This window comes from Balaenoptera musculus, chromosome 1, assembly GCF_009873245.2.
Source record: "Balaenoptera musculus isolate JJ_BM4_2016_0621 chromosome 1, mBalMus1.pri.v3, whole genome shotgun sequence".
Classification (NCBI taxonomy): Eukaryota; Metazoa; Chordata; class Mammalia; order Artiodactyla; family Balaenopteridae; genus Balaenoptera; species Balaenoptera musculus.
In genome coordinates this window covers 35,770,372-35,791,894 of record NC_045785.1, presented here as the reverse complement: position 1 = coordinate 35,791,894, position 21,523 = coordinate 35,770,372, and the positions used below count along the sequence as shown (strand labels likewise).

At 47.0% G+C, this 21,523-nt stretch overlaps 1 protein-coding gene across 8 annotated transcripts in view; it reads right to left on the bottom strand.

Moving 5' to 3' along the window:
- The window catches only part of KDM4A (lysine demethylase 4A), a 41,901-nt gene extending 25,398 nt beyond the window's left edge, over positions 1-16,503 (bottom strand). Inside the window, exons 1-11 of one of the 8 annotated variants that reach the window (XM_036859111.1) lie at positions 16,365-16,503; positions 13,536-13,712; positions 12,735-12,910; positions 9,903-10,017; positions 8,160-8,353; positions 6,045-6,094; positions 5,215-5,318; positions 4,672-4,809; positions 3,710-3,960; positions 2,366-2,565; positions 897-1,291 (exon numbers count right to left, since the gene is read on the bottom strand). In XM_036859111.1, coding sequence (XP_036715006.1) covers positions 897-1,291; positions 2,366-2,565; positions 3,710-3,960; positions 4,672-4,809; positions 5,215-5,318; positions 6,045-6,094; positions 8,160-8,353; positions 9,903-10,017; positions 12,735-12,910; positions 13,536-13,673 — 1,761 coding nt within the window. In that variant the 5' untranslated portion in view covers positions 13,674-13,712; positions 16,365-16,503. Of the gene's footprint in view, positions 1-896; positions 1,292-2,365; positions 2,566-3,709; positions 3,961-4,026; positions 4,339-4,671; positions 4,810-5,214; positions 5,319-6,044; positions 6,095-8,159; positions 8,354-9,902; positions 10,018-12,734; positions 12,911-13,535; positions 13,713-16,070; positions 16,151-16,364 lie in introns of those variants that run through there. The other 7 variants (XM_036859121.1, XM_036859109.1, XM_036859112.1 and 4 more) reach the window with 7 other exon arrangements.
- Positions 16,504-21,523: the final 5,020 nt, after the last annotated feature.

Below are 21,523 nucleotides of genomic sequence, written 5' to 3'. Positions count from 1 at the left end.
GCCAAAGAAAAGATAAAGCCAACAAGCCAATTGTTAATATGAAAAAATAACAAGGGTACACGTGGGGCTCGTGACAGTATTCTATTTGCATATACTTTTAAAATGTTTCATAATAAAAACTTTTAGATGATAAATTTTTCAAAGGTGAAGGGAAGGGAACGGGGAAGTCTGTGCTGACTTCTACTACCTGCCAGTGACCCCACTCCACCCCCAGCCTGGGCTGCAACTTACCCATAGGCTGCGAGGCTGGGGAGAGAGCAGGTCACCAGGGCAGGCCTGAGTCAGCTGCACCCAACGTGGCCCTGCTGTATCCCACTCAGACCCACCAAACGCCTTTCTACACAGAACAAACAAAAGACAGAGCTTTTGGCAACAGCATGTCCTGAGAGGAAGCCTGAACAGACATGTCCATGGTTACAGCTCTGGAGTTCATCCTGGCCTCCAAAACGATGCTGCGTTAGCAGCGTTATACTGGGAGGGGAAGAATGAAGAGGGGGGTAGAGGGAGAACTCCCAGGGGAGTCCAGGGTAAGAAAGAGCACCTCACCCCAACCCTCAAACCCTGCAACCACTGCCACTCTAATCCTGGCCCCTAAGGCCAGGAGGGGCAGAGGATGCACCCAACTCAGCTGAAGATCCACCGAGGGCGGCCACTGAGGCTGCAAGGCAATTCTTTGGAACAACAGTCCCACAGAGATAAGAGAAAGAAACTCCGAGCAAAAGAACAAGCTGAAGTGACCCACTGCCACCTGGCTTTTGCTTGACACAATTGCAGACCGGCGGTCCATCCTGAGGGTCTCTCCTGCCATCTGGGACTCTGCAGCAGCCCAGCCCCAGAACCACCTCCCTCCCCAACACAGGAGGCCCCCTGCCCCCCACCCCACCCAGCACCCATACCTCGGCCAACTCCCGCTCGTTGATGCTCCTGGTGGCACCCCCTTTCTTCCTCGTGCATGACTCTCCTGCGGTGACCCTGTCGTCCCCTTTGGCGTAGCTGTGCACAGTGAGGACTCCCGTTTGCCCCTGGGCTCGGCAGGACAGAGGCTCACTGGTTTCTGAATCGGAAGAAATAGAATTCCGTGAAGAACCAGAGCCCAGGCTGGAAGATGACTTCTTTTTGGAGCCTGAGAAGACGAGGCGACCCCCAAAAGAAACCGGATTCACAGAAAGGTCCAAGGCAGCCCCTTCCTGATCTTCCTCCTCTTCCTCCTCCTCCTCCTCCTCCTCATCCTCCTCTTCCAGCTTGACATTTTTAAGCTCTTCAAATTTGACTTCGGTGGAGTCGGAATAATCTGAAACACACAGACACATTGGACAGAGCCCACTTTCTCTTGTGCTTCTGAACTTCAAGAAAGGCAGAGTGACAAGACCAAGGAACATGGGCAGCAAGTGAGGCCTGGCTCTGAACTCTGACTCCACCACCGACAGGGTCCCTGTGTGATCTGGGGCGAGCTGCTTAGCCTCTCTGGGCCTCCAGTTTCATCCTCTGTAACTTGAGGATACTACCACCTCTCTCCAGGGTTCTTAAGTAAGATTGCTACGTGTAAGGTGGGAGCACAGCCTTGCACACAGCAGACACTCAGTTAAGTGGCAGCTGTCACTTCCTCATAAGTCTCCTGCAGCTCAGTAGAGACCCAGAGAAGCCAGGCTAGAAAAACCGCTCAACAGAAGGCAGCAGGGCCCCAGGGTCCAAGTCCATAGTGCTGACTGGCTCTCAGCAGACACTCCGAGGTCCTGTCGACGCAGAGATCCTCCAAGCCTGACCCGAGACTGATACAAGCCCCTTCCTAACACATCTATCCTCAACAACCGACCTAGTGAACGCTTTCAAACACTGTACTGGACCGCACTGTCCTTTCCTAAAATACAAACAGCCTCTCAAGCCTCCCAATGAGCAAACTCTCAGGCGGTAGGCAGTCCCCCCGTCGTCTCATCCCATTTCTCAGGTCGCTCCTGTGACACACCTGTCTCCCACCCTTCCCACTCCTTGTTCAAATCACAGGAAATCACTGCCAGCTCCCCAAAGAGCTCATGCTTGTGCACGTCTCCGGGCCTGGGCCCCTGCTCCTCCTATCAGGGAAGCCCCTTCTATGACGTCCCCAGTCTGTCTGCCTGGAAAATCGCTGCTTACTCTGTAAGAGTTAATTCACGGGCACTTCACCAGGCAGAGGGTGGGCGGGGGCCTTTCCTCCACGTTCCTCAGCCACCCCGGGTGACCCCAACCACAGCGCTTCCCACACTCCAATCACACCATCCGCTCACAGACCCGCCTCCCCTTTGTCACATCTGCGACCCTGCACTGATGTGGCGTCCCACACAGAAAAGAATGATCAGGGCTGTGGGGAAAAATACCATAACCAACTCACCTGGGAAGGTGAGACCGTCCTCAACTTGGCGCACGGAGCTGTGGGTGGGCCTCACAGGAGCAAGGGCGGCCTGGCACTCCGCCATATCGTACTGTCCAGAGCCCAGCTCCTCCCTGGGGAAGAGCTCGCTCTGACTCACCTCCTGTGGGATTTCAAGACAAACTCGGTGCCTCTTTGTCCCGATACGGTGCTTGGCCAGGCTGCAAGGAGGAGGGCAAACTTTTTAAGAGCCCCAGGATACATCTGCTTACACAAACACCTCCCCACACAACCCAAAATCAACGGCCAGGGCCTGCTTCACACTTCGGTGCCACCTGAGACCAGGGACCTCACCTCCCTGAGCCTGTTCCATCAAGTGCAAATAGGGATGTCACCACCCCCTTCACAGGTTTGACATGAGGCTTAAGAAAAGGTGTGCTGAGCACCTGCCAGAGCGCCTGGTGTATAGCAGGTCCCCGATAAATGTTCCTCCTTTCTTCCCCACACAGCCCAGGAGAAACGCTCCTGAGGACAGATGCTCCGGCTCAGACACCGAGGACCCTGGCCCCTGCCCTTGCGCGTCTCATTTCCTTCACTACTCTCTCCTTTTCAAAAAGCCCTCAAATGGGGACTTCCCTGGTGGTGCAGTGGTTAAGAATCCGCTTACCAATGCAGGGGACACAGGTTTGAGCCCTGGTCCGGGAAGATCCCACACGCCGCGGAGCAACTAAGCCCGTGTGCCACAACTACTGAGCCTACGCTCTAGAGCCCCGCGAGCCACAACTACTGAGCCCGTACTCTAGAGCCGGCGAGCCACAACTACTGAGCCCTAGAGCCCGCGAGCCACAACTGCTGAGCCCACGTGCCACAACTACTGAAGCCCGTACGCCTAAAGCCCGTGCTCTACAACAAGAGAAGCCACTGCAGTGAGAAGCCCGCACACCGCAACGAAGAGTAGCCCCCACTCTCCACAACTAGAGAAAGCCCACGCGCAGCAACAAAGACCCAACGCAGTCAAAAATAAAAAAAATAATAATAAATTAATAAATAAATAAATTTATTTTTTAAAAAGCCCTCAAATGGCAATGAGAAAACTGGCTTCTCTGGCTCAGAGGGAGCCATGCCCTCGCACGCACGTGAGCCTTGCTCCAGCAGACTACGGCCCATGTAGAGGTGCTACCACCCTTGGGTGGCAGCCATGAGGAAGCGCCTGAACACCTCACTGAGGATTCTGGGGCCTGTACCAAGAAAAACATTCCCTCAGCTGTGCTCAAACACCCCACTCAGAAGCAGCCTCTCGGCAGGCTACGGGAGCTGCCAGACACGCCTCCCTCAGGCAGCTGGGCCCGAGGGCTGCAGGGTTACCTCCTCTTCAGGTCACCCTCCTCTCCATCCTCAACCCCCTCCATGTCGTCCTCCTCCGGGCACTCCTCCTCCTTCCGGGCTCTCGGGGCCAGTTCACTCTCCTTGAGAAACTCGGCCGCTTCTGGCGTGGGCAGAGTGTGGTCGATGACAGTGCTGTCCTTCCCAGCTTTCCAGAGTTTGTACCTTTCTGGCTGGAACTTCCTCACAAACACATCCATGGAGATCTTCACCATGTCCTTTCTGCAGGAGCACTGTCGCAAGGTGCCAGAGGAGCTCCAGGTGAGACACTTTCCCTGCTCCTCCCCCGACCCCCTCCTCCCATCTCCTCCCTCCGAATGGGAAAAGACACAAGACGGATTAAGGCTGAATTGTTTGGGTTCACAGGCTGAGGACATAACGTCCTTGCAGAGCCTTCACACATGAAAGGAAGCAGGGAAAAAAGGGTGGAGGACACATGGCACTGGGGCGAGTCAACCTGGGCGCTAACTAGGGCGCATGGAGAACGGTTAGAGATGAGGCTCAGCGTTAGACCCTGGATGGTCAATGTCCACCTTCCCTCTGCTGTCTATCCAAGCCAGGAGCACAGGAGCGAGTCTACTCCCAGCCAAACGTCCAGCCCTGCTGCTTCCCTAATGTAAAAGGAAGCCCTTAAGATTTCTCCTAGACAGAGAAATCCCAGAGTGGCTAAAGCAAGAAATAGCACAGTGTGTAGGTGTAGTTTTAATGCTCAATGAACTCAAGCATGGAAACCTCATTTTATACAACTCAAATCTCAACAAATCTTTTAAAATTCTTTGTGAATACAAGATGCTGGCACTTTTGCACATTCCCCACCACTCTGCTTCTGAATTCCAGCAGCTCAAAGAAATGTTCTAATCACCAGCCAGTGTATCTAAGAAGGTTGGCTGGCTCAACCAGTCATTTTTAGACAAGTTATTGTGAAGGAAACCCAGTGGACTTACCAGCACAGCTTGTTTGCCATACTCGATCCACCGCCGGGTAGCAAAATTAGTGGACTCAGCACAGTTGAAGCCATGGTTAAAGCCGGCATGGTACCCGTAAGGGAAAGTGATCATAAATTCTCCAGCTTCCTGAGTCACCTGAACAAGAGCAAACGGGAAGCAGCTGCAGCAAACGGCAGGCGTCTAGAGACCTGGAAAGTTGTGTTCCAGCTCTGCCACAACTGAGCTTAGTGGCCAGGGATGGGTCACAAAACCACTGGGGACTTGGTGTCTTCTGTGACATGCAAAGCCTCTACACATCAGACACCATGACTGTAACTAATGACTCCTCCAGATGACACTGTTCAAGGGGGCTTGACCCTCCTCTGGCACCAGGAAGGGGTAGCCCACCTTTAATGCTTCGAGATCAAAGGATGATACAGATTAGCCCTGGCCCACACCTGGTACAGAGAATCAAGTAGAATAAAGCTCCTCTGTGAAACACACGCCAGAAAGGGTGGTTTCCGTGTAAGCCAAGGGCTGCTGTGTGCAAAATCCACTCACCTTGTCAAAGGGAATTCCGTATTTCTTCAGCATTAAAGGAGAAATCAAGGTCATCTTATGGCGGAGAAAAGCCTCACAGCTTTGAGCACTGCCCGGGAAAAAGCCTGTTTAATTGAAAACGGGCACAGTTAATACACAGCCCCACACTGGCTCTGTAACCCTGGAGTCACCTCACACCGTGCATCTCATCTACATGATAAGGAAGATGAATCACCAATGTGACCTCCACAGATTCTTCTAGCTTCAGGTCAATCCTAAGGTTCTACAACGAACCTCTGGGCTGTCTCCCGTGTAGGCTGTTACATGGGTGATTAATCAAATCCTGTTTGGGGGATTGCCCCAGGTGCCTCTGTTCTCACAAAGACCTTTGAACAATTTAGAGCCTTTCTCCATTCACTGGGATACTCAATCTTTTGTTAGTAACACAACTACAGCACACATGACCCAAGCTCTTGTGAAACAGGCTCTGTAGAGGTTCAAATCTATTAGAGTCCACTTAAAAGAACCAAAGCATAAAATTCAATTTTGACTTGATGATTTGGGTTTTTGGCAAAAGAACCAGACCCAATATGACCAATACACTATCCCTGGTCAAATAAACCCATGCATGATAAAATTGAGGCAAACACAGTCGAAGACTTAGTAAGTCCCTTCCCAAGACAAAGCGGGAAAAGGCTCTGATTTTAGTCGCTCTGATGTGTAACCGATCTGGCAGTCTGGCTCACTCCCCACACGTGGGCCTGAGAAAGGACCACAGCAAGTGGACACCTCAGAGCAATGAGCGCAGCTCACAGGCAGGTCTGACCCAGCAAGCGGAGCGGACCCCGTACCTTTGGCCAGGCGCTCCAGCCGCTTTCCGTGCTCAGGCGGGACGGAGTACCTGCAAGCACACAGAAGCACCGGCCGCTGAGCAGAGGGGCTCGTCCCCTCTTTCAGAACAGCTTGAAATATCAGACTTTTCAACTTCCCAACCACGAGAACTAGATAGGGATCTGGAGAAATGAAGTATTAGACTGTTTGGGCAGAGGAGGGCAGAGCACACGCAGAAGTGTGAGCGACTTTATCTTTTATATTCATTCATTTAACATTTATTGAATATTTACCATGAACCAGGATTTATGGTACACACTCAGTGTTGCTCTCCTTTATAATGTTGTTCATGCAATAAAAGTTTAAAAAAAAAAAAAGGAGGAGGGTGGCATTAATGTGCTCCTGGCAGAGCCTGAAGGGCCTAACTGGGATGAGATAGAGGGAGGAAGATGGGAAACGAGGTGACAATGGATCAGGTACCGGAGACCTGGCCCCTATGTGCTGAGCTCATTTCCCTTTGTCTCCACAACCGTGTACTGATTATCCAGTAACCGCTCACTCCTCCACCACCGTGGGTATCTAGACACCATAGGAATTGCCCTTCATTAAAAAACGAACAGAAAAAATAAAAAACACATAGAAGACTATTTAAAACTTTTGCACAACTGTTAAGCTTTATATTCGGGAACTCACAGTGAGTCTGACTTACCCTTACAATGCATTCTAAAGATGATTCCACAACAAAACCTTCCCATCCCAAATAGCTTTCTTATGCAACAAAACAGATGAGGAGCTGAGGAAAATGTCTGTCACCTAAAGGACTCTGTGATCCATCAGGCAACCTTGCACAGAAGTCTCTAAAGGAACCACTTCAGATGACGTAAAGAGTGTATATAGCAACTAGAAAACCTCTTGACTCGAGAACAGAAAGTCCAATTTCAGGGAACTTCAGAGTAAACATGGTGAAGACACAAAAGCTAGAGTCTAGAAGTCTAGCCACCTAAGGAAGGAACTGGGACAGTAGTTAGGGGGTAATCACAGGCTCAAAAGGGTTTTCCCCCTTCCAAGACTGGAAACTGGAAAGCATCTGACAGAAGAAAAGAAAAGCCCTGGGAAAGGATGCGGCTGAAGATACCGGAAAGGAATGGAGATGGATACAGTTTCCACGACTCCCCCTGGCCTGGCCATGGGGTCCCCTCTGGCCTCCTCGCTCCTCCGTCCTCATGCACAGCATGCAAACCACAAGGGACTTCCTTCCTCTGGTTACTCAAGACACCGTGCTCGCTCTCAAGTGTCTTTGCATGTGTTGTTACAACCACCCAGACACCCTTCCCTCAGTCCCCCTTCCGAAGCCACCACCACCCCACCCAGCCACGTCCTCATCTGCGAGCTCTCGGCTCAGCTGTCCCCTCTTCCAGGGGAGCCTTCTCTAGTCCCCATGCTCACACACCTTCCTGTGTGGACCTAGTACAACCACTGTTCCCCATCGGAGCTTTTCTCCCACTTTCTCTCTCTCCGGACCAGTCCCCTATCTGTGTGAGGCTGGGCACCTCATCTGTCTTTTGCTTTGCTGAAGGCAGCAGCTTCGCTAACATGCTGAGATAGACGGGTGGGCGCAGGAAGAAACGAGAGAGCTTTCTCGGATTTCTCCCCAGCCAGGCTGCGGCCTCGGTGGAGAGCAGGGAGCGGACGCTGCGTGGTCCTGCGTCCCCTCGTGAGAAAAGCACACACTGCTGCTCACCAAATATTTTTTCCATGAGGAAAAGAAAGCTTTCTATCATCTGAAGAAGTGACTCCAGTCTTGGAAGTCTGCCTCTAAGAAATGCCTCAGGCCTGTTCAGAAAAAGAAACCAGACAGCAGTGGGAGAGCCCCCATGGCTCTCGGTCACTCAGGCCCCTTTCTGTTTTCATACTGTGGTACCAAGTGCCCGGGCCCGCTAACGCCTGCTACTCCAAGGGAGGGAGAGCACCAGAGCTCAAACAGCACCTTACTGCTTGAAAGTTGGAACAAAATGTAACACACCAGTCCCACCCTAAGCCTGCCAAACCAGAATCTGCATTTTGCCTGATTCCAAGGTGTTCCCTGGGCACATGAGAGCTGAGAAGCCCCAGTGCCAAGTGCAGGCCGACTTTACCAGGATTTGGGTTCTCCGAAGTGCAGGTAATTGATGCTGTACAGGTCCATGTCTTCGGTGTGCCAGGCAAAGGATGTCTTCCACATGCCGAAGTACAGGTATGGGGTATTCACGCCCTCAATGGTAATCCCGCTCTCCTTTTCCACCAAGTCCAGGATTGTTTTCAGCCGGCCAATATTCCACTCATCAACATGCTGCAGAGGAAGTTATACTGAATATAAACTGAGGCTCTGAACCCACCAATCACAGAGCAGGTCACAGGTGAGCTGTCACTCCTAACAAAGATTGGGAATAATGTTGAAACTGCATGGCCCTGAAGACCACAGCACCCCTCACTCGCTGCTCAGAGCTGCCACTGGAACCGACGCCATTATACCTCCGAAGGGCAAACACCAGTTGGTGAACAACACTGAACACTAGTACACGAAAGATGAAAAAGGAGGGACAGCCACCTGTTCTAAACCCAAGAAGAAGAGTTCGCACAGAAGCTAAAGAAACTTAGGTCAGGACTTCCCTGGTGGTGTAGTGGTTAAGAATCCGCCTGCCAATGCAGGGGACACAGGTTCGGGCCATGGTCCAGGAAGATCCCACATGCCGCGGAGCAACTAAGCCCGTGCACCACAACTACTGAGCCTGCGCTCTATAGCCCGCAAGCCACAACTACTGAGCCCACGTGCCACAACTACTGAAGTCCGCGCACCCAGAGACCATGCTCCGCAACAAGAGGAGCCACCGCAAAAAGAAGCCTATGCACCGCAACGAAGAGTAGCACCCGCTCGCCGCAACTAGAGAAAGCCCGTCCGCAGCAACAAAGACCCAACGCAGCCAAAAATAAATTAATTTAAAAAAAAAAGAAAAAGAAAGAAACTTAAAAGAGGAAAGTACTCTCAAACCATAAAAAATACAAAGCATGGGAATCAACTGTACTAATTTGTGACTTATCTAGCCCTTATTTCCACTGGGCAGTGTCTTCAGTAAAAAGTCTACAATGTTATCCTGAGCTGTAAAGGTCATCGAGGAGCCCACTTCCTATAAGTACGTTCTGGATTTATGCCTACAAGCTTCACTTCCCACCACTCAAAAAAGCTGTCATCAACAAAATTGGAATCCACTTTTTAAACGTCTTCCTTCAAATAATTTACAAAAACAATAAATTAATCGGAGTGATAATCCCTAAAACACCCTACAGATTTTTTAATCATCCAAAAAACAGTCCCAAATATTTCTTCCTTGTATCATATCTAAGGCTGTTCTCTATGCCAAAAAGCACTAAATCCTAAGCCAATGCAATTTGTTAAAACAGCTTTTGCTACAGAATCTTGTTTGAGGATTCTGAAAATCTAAATATGTTTCTCTTCTTAAATATATACCCCTTTCATTATATTGGTCAGTGATCTTTTTTCTTCAGAAACCACATTGCCCTCCCCCAACATTTCATTTACTGTGATCCCACCCTTTCTAGAACTCATCGGAGCTACCACCCACGGACTCTTCTAACAGCCCTTGCTAAGAACACCATATCATCCAATTCACATGTAGAGTGGGAGAAATAAAATTCAGTCACATGCAAAACTACCCACAATTAATTGGGCACAGCCCATCACCTGGTGGTGGGCCATTCCTTTGTCCAGACACCCATTCAGCAAAACAGCTTTTTGGTGCCCACTACATGCTGGGCAGATGAAAATGGTATTAAATTACAAAATCGCAAAAATGCTGCATAGAGATCCCAGGAAGTCTCACCTTTTCATAGAGAGTGCCATTCACATCTGCACCATAGATTGGGGGATTGAATGTGAGATTTTTCCAGTATTTCCGTTCAAGCTCTTCAAATTCACTATAGCGTGGGGTACAGTACCTTAAAAAAGTTAAAAAAAAAAAAAAGTGTTAGCCACTTATAAGGGACTAAATACATGAGGCATTATGAACGGCACGAGACACAATCCCCTGTTCCAGGGATAGCAAGACATTTCAAATAAACGAGACATAACCTTGGCCTTCAAGGTTCCAATACAGTACCCAGTAACTCCCTCAACATCCCTTCGTGGGTTCTGGGCCCAAAAAAGGTAACGTACACAAAGATGTTAGCCCATCCTCCTTAAGAATGATATCCTCCACTCTTTCAAGAGACTCTACTATAACTACACACTGCACCCGTCAGGAGTGGCCTGGCCACACAGGGAGAAAATATGTTTCCAAACTTGTGAGAACCAAGACTGCAAATCCCTATGTATCCACAGACAACCAAAACCCAGCACATGGAGAGCTGAGGCCCTGGAACAGCATTCACTTCCCTGCACTCTAAGGAAGCGTCTCCAAGAGGGCTCACTTCAGTTGTCACTGCTACATTCCCAGCATCCTATGCAGTGTGGCTAACATTCAACAAATAATCACGCCTGAAAACCAAATATTTTAATAAAAATATAAAATAATCCTAAAAACATAAAAATAGGTTTTTGGGGCTTCCCTGGTGGCGCAGTGGTTGAGAATCTGCCTGCCAATGCAGGGGACATGGGTTCGAGCCCTGGTCTGGGAGGATACCACATGCCGCGGAGCAACTGGGCCCGTGAGCCACAATTACTGAGCCTGCGCGTCTGGAGCCTGTGCTCCGCAACAAGAGAGGCCGTGATAATGAGAGGCCCGCGCACCGCGATGAAGAGTGGCCCCCACTTGCCGCAACTAGAGAAAGCCCTCGCACAGAAACGAAGACCCAACACAGCCATAAATAAATAAATTAATTAATTAATTAAAAAAAAAAAATAGGTTTTTGCACATCAAATGCTCCATTTAGCAAAATACATGTGTATACATATGCTCACACACTCAAATACACACACACCCCTATTATATATATATATCTCTCCCAACATACCATTAAAAATATCTGTACTCTTTAGCTCAATAATCACATACTGAAAACTTACTCCCCAAAAAATCTTTTAAAAATTCAAACCACTTAAAAATTACTACGCAATTTAAAAAGAGTAACGTGTAAACCTAATAGGTATTTGAAACTGCACACTATAACTCAAATGGCCAAAAAACATGATAAGGAGTGGAAGACCAAAATGAAACTGTGTGGAGATAATGAGATGAGTGGGAAAAAAAAAAATCTTACTTTAAATACTGCCTTACATTTTGATGTTAAACTAATAAATAATAAAGTTTAGAACTCTCAAGTTCCCTTTAAATACAAATAATTCTACTTCCAACTGATCTGCTTTAAAAGTTTAGGTTTCTACCCTACTGGGTTTCCTTAAAGCTGGCTGACCACACAGACAGAAATCAAAGGTAAGAATTGGTTGTATTTCAGATGAAGGGAAAAGACATAGGTCCGGCTGATTTAAAAAGAGGTGTCCTGAAAGAAGGTAAGGCCTACCATATGTTGATGAGACAGGAAGAACGGCACAGGGGCCTGAGTGAGGCCAACCCGACGTGAAACAAAGCAAGTGTGCTTGGCATGGCGCAGAGCTAGGAAGCAGACATGAAGACGGCACAGCCTCTCATCTGCAGAGCATGGCACACTTCTTCAACAGGCTTTTACACAGATTCTCTCATTAGACAGCAGGTTGACCAGCAATAAAGATGCTTTAAGAGGTAGGCTGCCAATAAAATTGGAAGCCCACATTTAGAACTGTGCTATGTCAAAGGAAAAGAAGGCAGAGCACAGACGGAGAAAGTGCGCGACCTGATGTGAGATGATAAAGCGCTCCAAGTGTGAAGCCTGGCAAGCTGAGGCTCTACTCCGGGCCTCCACGGCAGAGCCGCAAAAACGTCTGGCTGAAACCAAGATATGCGCGGACCAGAAAGGCTCAGGAGAAGAGGCAAGGGGGAGGGAGGAATCCCTTGTGGAGCCACAAAATGAAGAAGTAACAAGGGAAGGGAGAAGATCCAAGCAAGAGGATTAAGAAGGACTGACTAGTCACAGCCCAACAAGGGGAACACACAACTTATTCTCTGTAAATCTGAGGTAATGAGAGCAAAATATTAAAAACAGCAGAGGAAAACAACTGAAAACAGCAGGCCTGAACAAAGATGTTTCCAACAGAGACAAGAACATACAGATGATGATGGAGTGATAGAAAACACCAACCAGCTTGGTAGTTCACTCACATTTGGTTAATGTCACAAAGGAAATGAGATAGCATCTGTAGGGGTAGTAAGGAGTCTGACATGATTAAAGACAGGAGGACCCAGAAGGAAGAGATTAACTTAAACTACGAAGGCCACTTTTTGATAAGTGGGTGGTATCAATACATCCGGCCAATGCTCCTCTTGAACCAACTCCAAGTTTCCCCTTTGCAACTTTGCAAATTATTAGAGTCAGAAAATGATCCTACTTTTGAAGGAAAAACAATGGGATTACTTTATGTAAAAATATATACAAGTTTAGACTGTGACTGTGTACCGCCATGAGGAACGCTTCCATGTAAAGAGCGGACAGAGAGACAGATGGTAGAGGTGAGGAAATTGTTCTTCAGTGGGATGGCAGCAGTCCTGGAGACGACTGCTTTGCACATGAGATATTAGGTCCCAGATGCTAGGACAGGTGGGAAGGAATGTGTTTTCACTCACTTATCGCTATTGGCTATCTTGCGGAACTCTCGAACAGTCATGGCTTTCTTCTGTATGTTGTACTGAGTAAAGAGGCCAGACTGCCCAGTCACCAGCTGCTGGATCGGGGCAGGAATGACCAGGTCATCAATATCATCATAGGACGCTCGTGGCTTCCACTCCTTTGGAGGAACAACCTGTAGGGAACACAAGAAACAAAGAGATCAGAAACTTGACAAGCTGGTCAGAGTCCAAGAAGTGTGCAGGCCAACAGCCGATTCTACTAAAAAGTCACGTGGATTTAACCATGCTCACCCAAACACGGCAAGTCACACTGTCATGCTAGCCCTGATCCAGTTCTGCTACCAACTAGCTGCCTAGTTGCAATGATCTAAGGTACGGAATTCTCAGCCTCAGAATCTTATCTGGGCACCAAGACAGGAGGTTGAAGAGTTGATTCTCTCTCAATCTAACAGAAAGTTCACATGGGAAGCCAAATTATTATCAGAGTGCTGGATGAGACTGAAACCGAGAACGAGAGAAGTTGGATTGATGAAAACACCCTTCTCCACCAAGAGATGGAAGCACCACAGCAGCTGGCCCTGGGACACTGCTCTCTTCCTCCCTTTTAAACATTCTAAGCAGCTCTTCTCCAACCTAAAAAGAGATACTTCAGATGTTAACGAAAGGAATTAACTTGTAAATAGGACAGCAAATATTCAACTACCACCAAGCCTGCCTTTCAGTAAAACTCGGTTCTTCCAGCCTTCATTTAGGAAAAATCTTACTGCCACCCTGAGTCCCAAAGGCCCCGTCCCCCACCTTAGCCAGCCCAGCCCGATGAGCTCCTTGGGATTCAATGTAGGCAATATAACGACTGAAGTTCCGGAACTCCTCCATAGTCGGGTAAAAGGTCATTATCCGAGCACTGGGATTCAAGGTTTCAGATTCAGAAGCCATTTTCCCTCCTTTTTGAGGTCACTTTGGTCAGGCAGGAATCTGAAGAAATACATTAAGAACATAAAATTATATAAAATGTGGGCTTCCCTGGCAGCGCAGTGGTTAAGAATCCGCCTGCCGATGCACGGGACACGGGTTCGAGCCCTGGTCTGGGAAGACCCCACATGCCGCGGAGCAACTAAGCCTGTGCGCCAGAACTACTGAGCCTGCGCTCTAGAGTCCGCAAGCCACAGCTACGGAAGCCCCCGTGCCTAGAGCCCGTGCTCTGCAACAAGAGAAGCCACTGCAATGACAAGCCTGCACACTGCAATGAAGAGTAGACCCCGCTCACCACAACTAGAGAAAGCCCCGTGCGCAGCAACAATGACCCAACGCAGCCAAAAATAAATATTTTTTAAAATGTTAAAAAAATTGTATAAAATGTAATTAAGATTGAATGCTGGAAATGTCAGTGCTGAAAATAGTAAAAGATGAAGAAATTCTGAAGCAGCAGTAAGACCTCACACCTGGAATCTGCCTCTAGGCAGGTCATTTAAATGAGTAAGACACACTGGGACAGAAAAGGTTCTGCCTAAAGGATTCTAATGTACAAAATTGCCTGTATTTAAACCTCACTTACATGGAGACATTGTTTCAGCTAAAAAAGGGAAACTATAATTATTTGGTTGTTGGTCCCATCTAACAAAGCAGCTGCCCCGCCCATATGTTACCCTTCTCTTTTCAGCTGCTCCCTTATTCACACCTTGCTAACTGTTTCTAAGTATTAAACTTAATATACTACAACCAGATTTTTTTTTTTAATAAAAATCAATCTATGGGCTCCCTTCTAGGGCAAAGCTTTAAAACAGGATTCTAGATTCCCAAGAAAAGTTAGTTGGCTACCAGATTACAAAGTTTAAGGGTTAAAGAGTACCCTGATATTAGTAGCCTGAGCTATGATTTTTAAAACCCTGAAGTGAAATTATTCTCATATCTAAACCAAAATGCAGTTTCAGCACTGCTATACGAAGTCAAGCTAGAGACTAGTTCAACTGCACTGTACCCAGAACTCAAAGGACAAAATTTAAACAGGCAATAAACTGGCAATAAAGGGCAAACTTCATAACTGACTGGAGGTGAAATAAATACTACTTTGTTTTTAGATGAGGCCTTCAGTTAAGTGGGTGCATCCCCACTGCCTGGTAACACAATAGACTATTTTGACTGAATAAGAACCAAGCACACCAGCTAAAAGAAGCCAGTTTAGAAGCAAAAACCGTATGTCCTTCTCTTTACTCAATTCCCCCAATCTGGGTCCCAAAGCCATGGCAGTTCAGCTCCAAGAGTCCCCTTGAGAGCTGGAGCGATCAGAAGGGAGGTAACTGTGTCCAACCTACCAACAATCTAGTAAAAGGTTGGGAAGACAGCATGGAGTAGAACTGTCTTTGGTAGGAGAGAAGACAAGTCCCAGTACCCGCATCTCTCCGGCTTCCATTTCACCAAAAATAAAGTGCGTTCCTGCCCTGGTGCTTTCCTGCACCTCGTCAAACTTTGCATGGCAGATATACTGTAAGCCCTGTTTTACATACCAGGAAATTTACCTACAGTCCTGTAATGTGTTCCTAGTGCTCCTTCCATTACTCTGTGCTGCCTACAGCATAATCTCCACTTAGTCTAAGCCCTTTGCAAGGGCAGATCCAAGTGTAGAGAGGAACCTAAAGTTTTATGCAGTCTTGAAGACCCTTTCTTTAAAAAAAAGAATACAAAATATCTTACTCTTGCAAATTTTATAAAGACACATAATGATGTGAACACAGTGCTAGGGCCCAACGTAGGGCCTCCAAAACCCCTAATGGGGCTTCATCTGCCTCTGGCCTTATTCATCTTTGTAAGCCTAGAACTTAGAACAATGCACGGCACAGAGCAGGCACTCAGTAACTGTTGAGTAACTAATTTCTTTGCTCTTACCTCAATTGCTCATTCCTTTTCTTCTACCCTAGGATTCCCTTCCCTCAATCTATTCCCTGGGGAAAGTTCCCGTTCCCTGACACCTTCCTCCCCCCACCCAGCAACAAAGCCTACTGGTTTAAGAGAGCACTGCCCCAGAGTTAAAACAACTCTGAATACAGATCCAGTCTCTGCCATTTATTAGCTGTGTGACCTTGGCTGTGTAAGCTGCCCGAGTCTCAGTTTCTCCTCCTGTAAAATGGGGATCCCAACCTCCTTGCCCTGCAGGGTTGCTGTGATTAACTCAGATGATGCAAGCGAAACGCTAAGCACTAGGCCGGGTACTTAACAACTCAATAAAGGGAGTTGTTGCTAACAACCACCTCAAACTCCCGTCCTCTCCCCTCGCAGCTGCCCCCGCGGGTATCGCTCCCAAGGTAGCCCCCCGCTCCCAAGGTCCCCGAAGCTCACCGCGTAGACGCCTTGCCCCTCCCGGCCCCGCCGCCTAGGCGAGTGAGTCCGGGCCGCAGGAAGAAGAAAATAAGGCCCAGTAGACCCGCCCACCCTTCCCGACGTCCATTGGCTATAAGAGATTGGAAAGGGCCAATCTCAGGACCCATTTCAGAAGCGCCTGCTCCCATTGACCGAGAACCATGCCTATCACTGACCGCTGAAGGCCGCCCTCCGCCCCTCCCCCACCAGGGCTCACGGTCACGGCTACAGAAGCAACAAACCTAAAGGATTCAAAAACCCTCTGGTTCTTACTTAAAGCCCACTGCCCCGGCAGGGCTAAGGCCCGACTTCTGCTGTCGCCACTAGCCGATCCCACTGCTTTTCCAGCCGGCGAAGGACGAAGCTCCGCCTCCTCTAAAGTAGGCCTCTGCGCAGTCGCACAGCGCTCCACAGAGTCAACCAATCCAGGGGCTGCTAGAAGCTTTCAAACAGCCAATGAACGCGCTCTGCAGCCGCCCCAAAGTATTGGCACATCAATCGGCTCAGCCTATGAGCGCCGGCTACGGCTGTTGCCAGGAGGAAACGCTGTACCACTCGCGACCGCGGCCACTGAGAAATCTCTGCTGAATTGCAGAACTGGCCAATCGCAGGCGGGCTTCTGGCCGCCCGTAGGTAATCTGGATTAAAAGAGTTGAGTGCCTAGAAATGGGCTAGGTGGCCAGGGTAAAGGCACTGATGAGGTCGTTGTAGGATGTTTCTAACGAAAGGGTGGGGACAGTATTCTGCGGGGTCAGTAGAACCCTTACCTAAGGTAAAAGTGCGCTGGGGACCCTTAGGGGTGGCTTCCGAGGTCAAGGAGTTCCTGATAAGGTGACCAACCTGTCCCAGATTGCCCAGTACTGTCTCGGTTTTTAAAACGCAAAAAGTCCCGTGTCTTGGGAACCCCCTCACTTGCCAGCAAACCGGGACATTTCCTGAAAGGAGCAGTTCCTAAGGGGAAAGGAGCTCTGTGGGTCATTAGGACAAGTCCTGAGGGGGGATGTCCTTAGGGTCATTAAAAAGCAGTTCCTCCGTGAGTAGGGATTTGGGGGTCATTAGAAGCAGCTCTTGGGGTGGGGGGGGAGAAGATCCCGGAAGTCATTAGACACACTTCTGGCGGTTGAGGGGGTTCCTGGAAGTCATTAGGAACTGTTCCTGAGAGGTAGTGAGTCGCCCTAAGGAGCCCCCAGATTGTCAAGGGTGATGGGGAAGGAAGCAGACAGGACACTCTGATAGGTCAAAGAGAAAAGTAGAATACCCTCAACCTGAGTCATGAAAGATGTACAAAGTTACTCCCAGATGAGTAGTGCTGTGGTGCACTGTAAAGAGCTTTGGAGGGACTTCCCTGGTGGTTCAGTGGCTAAGAGTCTGCATTCCCAGTGCAGGGGGCCCCGGTTCCATCCCTGGTCAGGGAACTAGATCCCACATGCCGCAGAGTTCTCATGCCGCAACTAAAGATCCCATGTGCTGCAACTAAGACCCGCAGCAGCCAAATAAATAAACAAATAAATAAATATTAAAAAAAAAAAAAGAGCTATGGAGTCAGATCTTGTTTAAAACCAGTTGCTCCTCTAAGTTTGGGTTTTCCCACGAGTAAAAAGGAAAAGATAATACCTGCCTTGCAGGATTGTTGTAAAGATGAGAGTTAATATATGTTGGTAAAAAGGATGGTATTACATAGAATGGAATGGACATAAAACAACTGTGATTTAGACCCTGGGGCTGGGCACATGCTGCCCCCCCCCCGCCCCCCAAAGAAAGCATGGTTCTATTTCAAAAAAGGCAAGAGAATGACTGTTGGGTAGGCAACCAATAGTCTTTCACAACAATTATAAAGGTTTTCTCTCTTGACCTAGTAAGGTAATAAATTAGATAACAGATTATATTGCTTAGCTCAGAAAATTGCTAAGAGAATGGCTGAAGAATCCAACCTGGAGTATACATAACAAGGAAAATCACCCCAAATCACCCACCACTCTCCTCAATGCTGCCCCCAAACATGAGGTGCTGTAGCTTGCCTCACTGACTGTCCTGGGCATGGATACAGTGGGTAGCACTGCTGTCACTACCAACTACTCCAGGAATTTAATCTTGTTACATTTCCCACTGCTGCCAAAAAGGATTTTCCAGGATCGCTCTTACTTTGTATCACTAGCTTCCAGTTGGTGTGTGCACATGATAGGTGGAACCTAGATCCAGTTCTCTTGACATCCTCCCACAATTCTGACCAGTTTATCTTAGTCACCCTTTTAAGCTCATCTTTCCTTTCCCACCCCTTAAATGTTCGCATTTGAAGCAAAACTAATCTATGGTGAAAGAAGTCCGAGTTGGGTTTACCTTCGGGTGGGAACAGGGAATGATAGGGGGTAATATAAGGAATGTGTCTGGGGTGTTAGTAATGTTCTGTTTCTTGATCTGGATGGTGGTTATTACACTGGTGTGTTCACATTGCTTTGAGCTGTACACTTATAAGTTGTGCATAACATTCCATGAATATAATACCTTAATTTTTAAAATTAAATTACAAAATTAATTTTAAAAAGCAAATTATTTTTTAAAAGAAAACAAAATATTGATGTCTTCATGGCTCTCTGTCCTGGTTTCTAGTGTTTAGGTGTTTCTGGTTTCACAACTCTAGCAGTATGACCTAGGGCAAGTTACTTAACTTCTCTAATTCTCAGTTATAGCTAAAATTGGAATATCACTTCCCTTTCTTGGTTGTGAAAACTGAATGAGATAATGCAGACAGAGCACTTAGAAGTCAAATTGGCAGGTAGTAAGTGCTCAGTAAATGTTAGCTGTGAAGGTGGATTATGATGATGGTGTAATGATACAAAGCACTTAGCATAAAGCCTGAAACCAGAGCTCAATACACTTTCACTCTCAGGCTTCACTCATATGTGCACACTGATGATACCCATTCTGTGCTCCAGTAAAGTCTTCTCCCCTGAGTTCAGATCCATACATCGTCCTATCTCTGGACACACACACACACACACACCCCCCACCGCCTGGGTGTCCTAGAGGTACCTAAAACCCACATGCCCAATAAATAACTAATCTATTCACTCCACAAATGAGCTCCACCTACTAGGTCTCCTATCTCAGTGGGGCAGCCATCCACTGGATCACCTAAACCAAAAAAAAACCCAAAAAAACAAAAAGCAAGCCAGAAACCAGTATGCAACTAGGGAGTCCTTGATACAGTCCATCACTTCACCCATACAGAGTTCCACAAAACAAGTGCTTTACAAATGCCTGGATTTGTTTACATGCCCATCTTCCTCCATGAGACAAAAATCTCTCAAGAGGATCACTTCGGTCTTATTGGTCGTATCATTTAGGAATGTGTTCCATTGCCAGAAATAGAAAACCCTAGCAACAGTGGCTTAAACAAATACAAAGTTATTTTTCTCAAATGTAATAAGTCTGAAGGGGGCATTTATTGGCATTGTCTCAGTGCTCCACAAAGTCACCAAAGATACAGGCTCCTTCCACCTTTCTCCATCATACTTCACAACCTGGCTTTCACCCTCATGTGTGCACCTCATGATCATAAGGTGAGTGCTGAAGCTCCAGACATCCTGCCCACATTCATGGGGATATGGAGGAAAGGGACAGTATCAGCAGCACCTGTTACTCCTATCAGACCCAGCAAAAAGTCTCCCAGAATCTGTCCACCTACCAGTAATGAGTGGAACAGAAGTATCCCTGCTTTCATGGTGTTTACAATCTAATGATGGAGACAGACATGAAATAAGTGTTCACACAAATAAATAAAATCACAAAAGTTGTGCTTGCTGCAAAGGAAAAAAAGAGGGGAGAACAACTTTTAAAGTGACTTGCTAGCAACGGTGGTAGGATTTGGACATTAAACTGTCATTGTGGCATAAAGTTCATGGCACGCTTCTAGCTCAAGGGTTCTTCCCTGGAGCTTCATTTCTTCTGGCACCCAGCACAGTGCCCAGCACATAGTAATCATTACATCAGTAACAATAGTGGCAATAACATTAGCTTAAAAAGTTAACTACATTTATTGAGCACCTACTATGTTCCAAACATTATGCTAAATGCTTTATATACACAAAAATTGTTTACATTGTCATTAACATTTTTCTTTTTATAAAAACTTTTTATAGGGGTATAATTTATATACCATAAAATCTGTCTACTTCAAGGGTATAATTTAAGGATTTTTAATAAATTTACCAAGTCATGCAGCCATCAACCTATCCAGTTTTGAACATTTCCATCACCTAAGTGAAATCTATCACCTCAATAAGGTCCCTCGTGTCCAGTTACAGTCACTCTCTATCCCCATTCCCAGCCCCAGGCAACCATTCATCTACTTCGTGTCCATATAGATCGGCCTTTTCCAGACATTTCATATAAATAGAACCATACAGTAGATGGTCTTTTGTGTGTGGCTTTTTTCACTTAGCATAATGTTTTTAAGATTCATCCATGCTATAGCATGTATCAGTATTTCATTCCTTTTTAATACTGAATAGTATCCTTTTGTAGTACTGATTGACATTGGGTTGTTTCCCACCTTTTGGCAACTATGAATAGGGATTCTGTCAACATTTATGTGTGAGCTTTCACGTGAATGTATCTTTTCATTTCTCTTGGATAGATAATTAGGAGTGGAATTTCTGTGTCGTATGGTAAATTCCTGGTTATCTTTTTAAGAAACTGCGAAACTGTTTTCCAAAGTGGCCATACCATTTCACATTCCCATCATCCCTTTCTCCACATCCTTGCCAACATTTGTTACTGTCTTTCTGATTATAGCCATTCTAGTGGGTGTGAAGTGGTATCTCATTGGGATTTTAATTTGCATTTCCCTGATGACAAACAATGTTGAGTGTCTTTTTATATGCTTATTAGCCATTCACATATCTTCTTTGGTGAAATGTCTATTCAAATATTTTGTTCATTTTTTAATTGGGTTGTTTGTCTTAATATTGAGTTGTAAGAATTCTTTATATATTCTAGATACAAGTCCTTTATCAGATATAGGCTTTGTAAGTGTTTCCTTTCATTCTGTGGCTTGTCTTTTCATTTTAATAGTGTCTTTGGAAGCACAAGAGTTTTTCATTTTGATGAAGTCTAATTTATCAATTTTTTTCTTTTATGAATTGTGCTTTTGGTGCATTGACATTAACATATAGTTCTGTCCTGCCTCCAAAATTTATCCAGAACCCAGCACTTCCCTCTGCCTCCATTGTCACCACCTGATCCAAGCCACCATCAGCTATAGCCTGACCAGGATAATTCCTGCTTCTACTGGGCCCCCTGCAGTCTGTCTGCTCAACACTCAGCAGGCAGAGTGATTCTTTAATACTAGATGCCAGATCATGTTACTCCTCCTCTTAAAACCATCAAATGACTTCGCATCTCATTCTGGAGAGAAGCCAAGTCCTCATAAT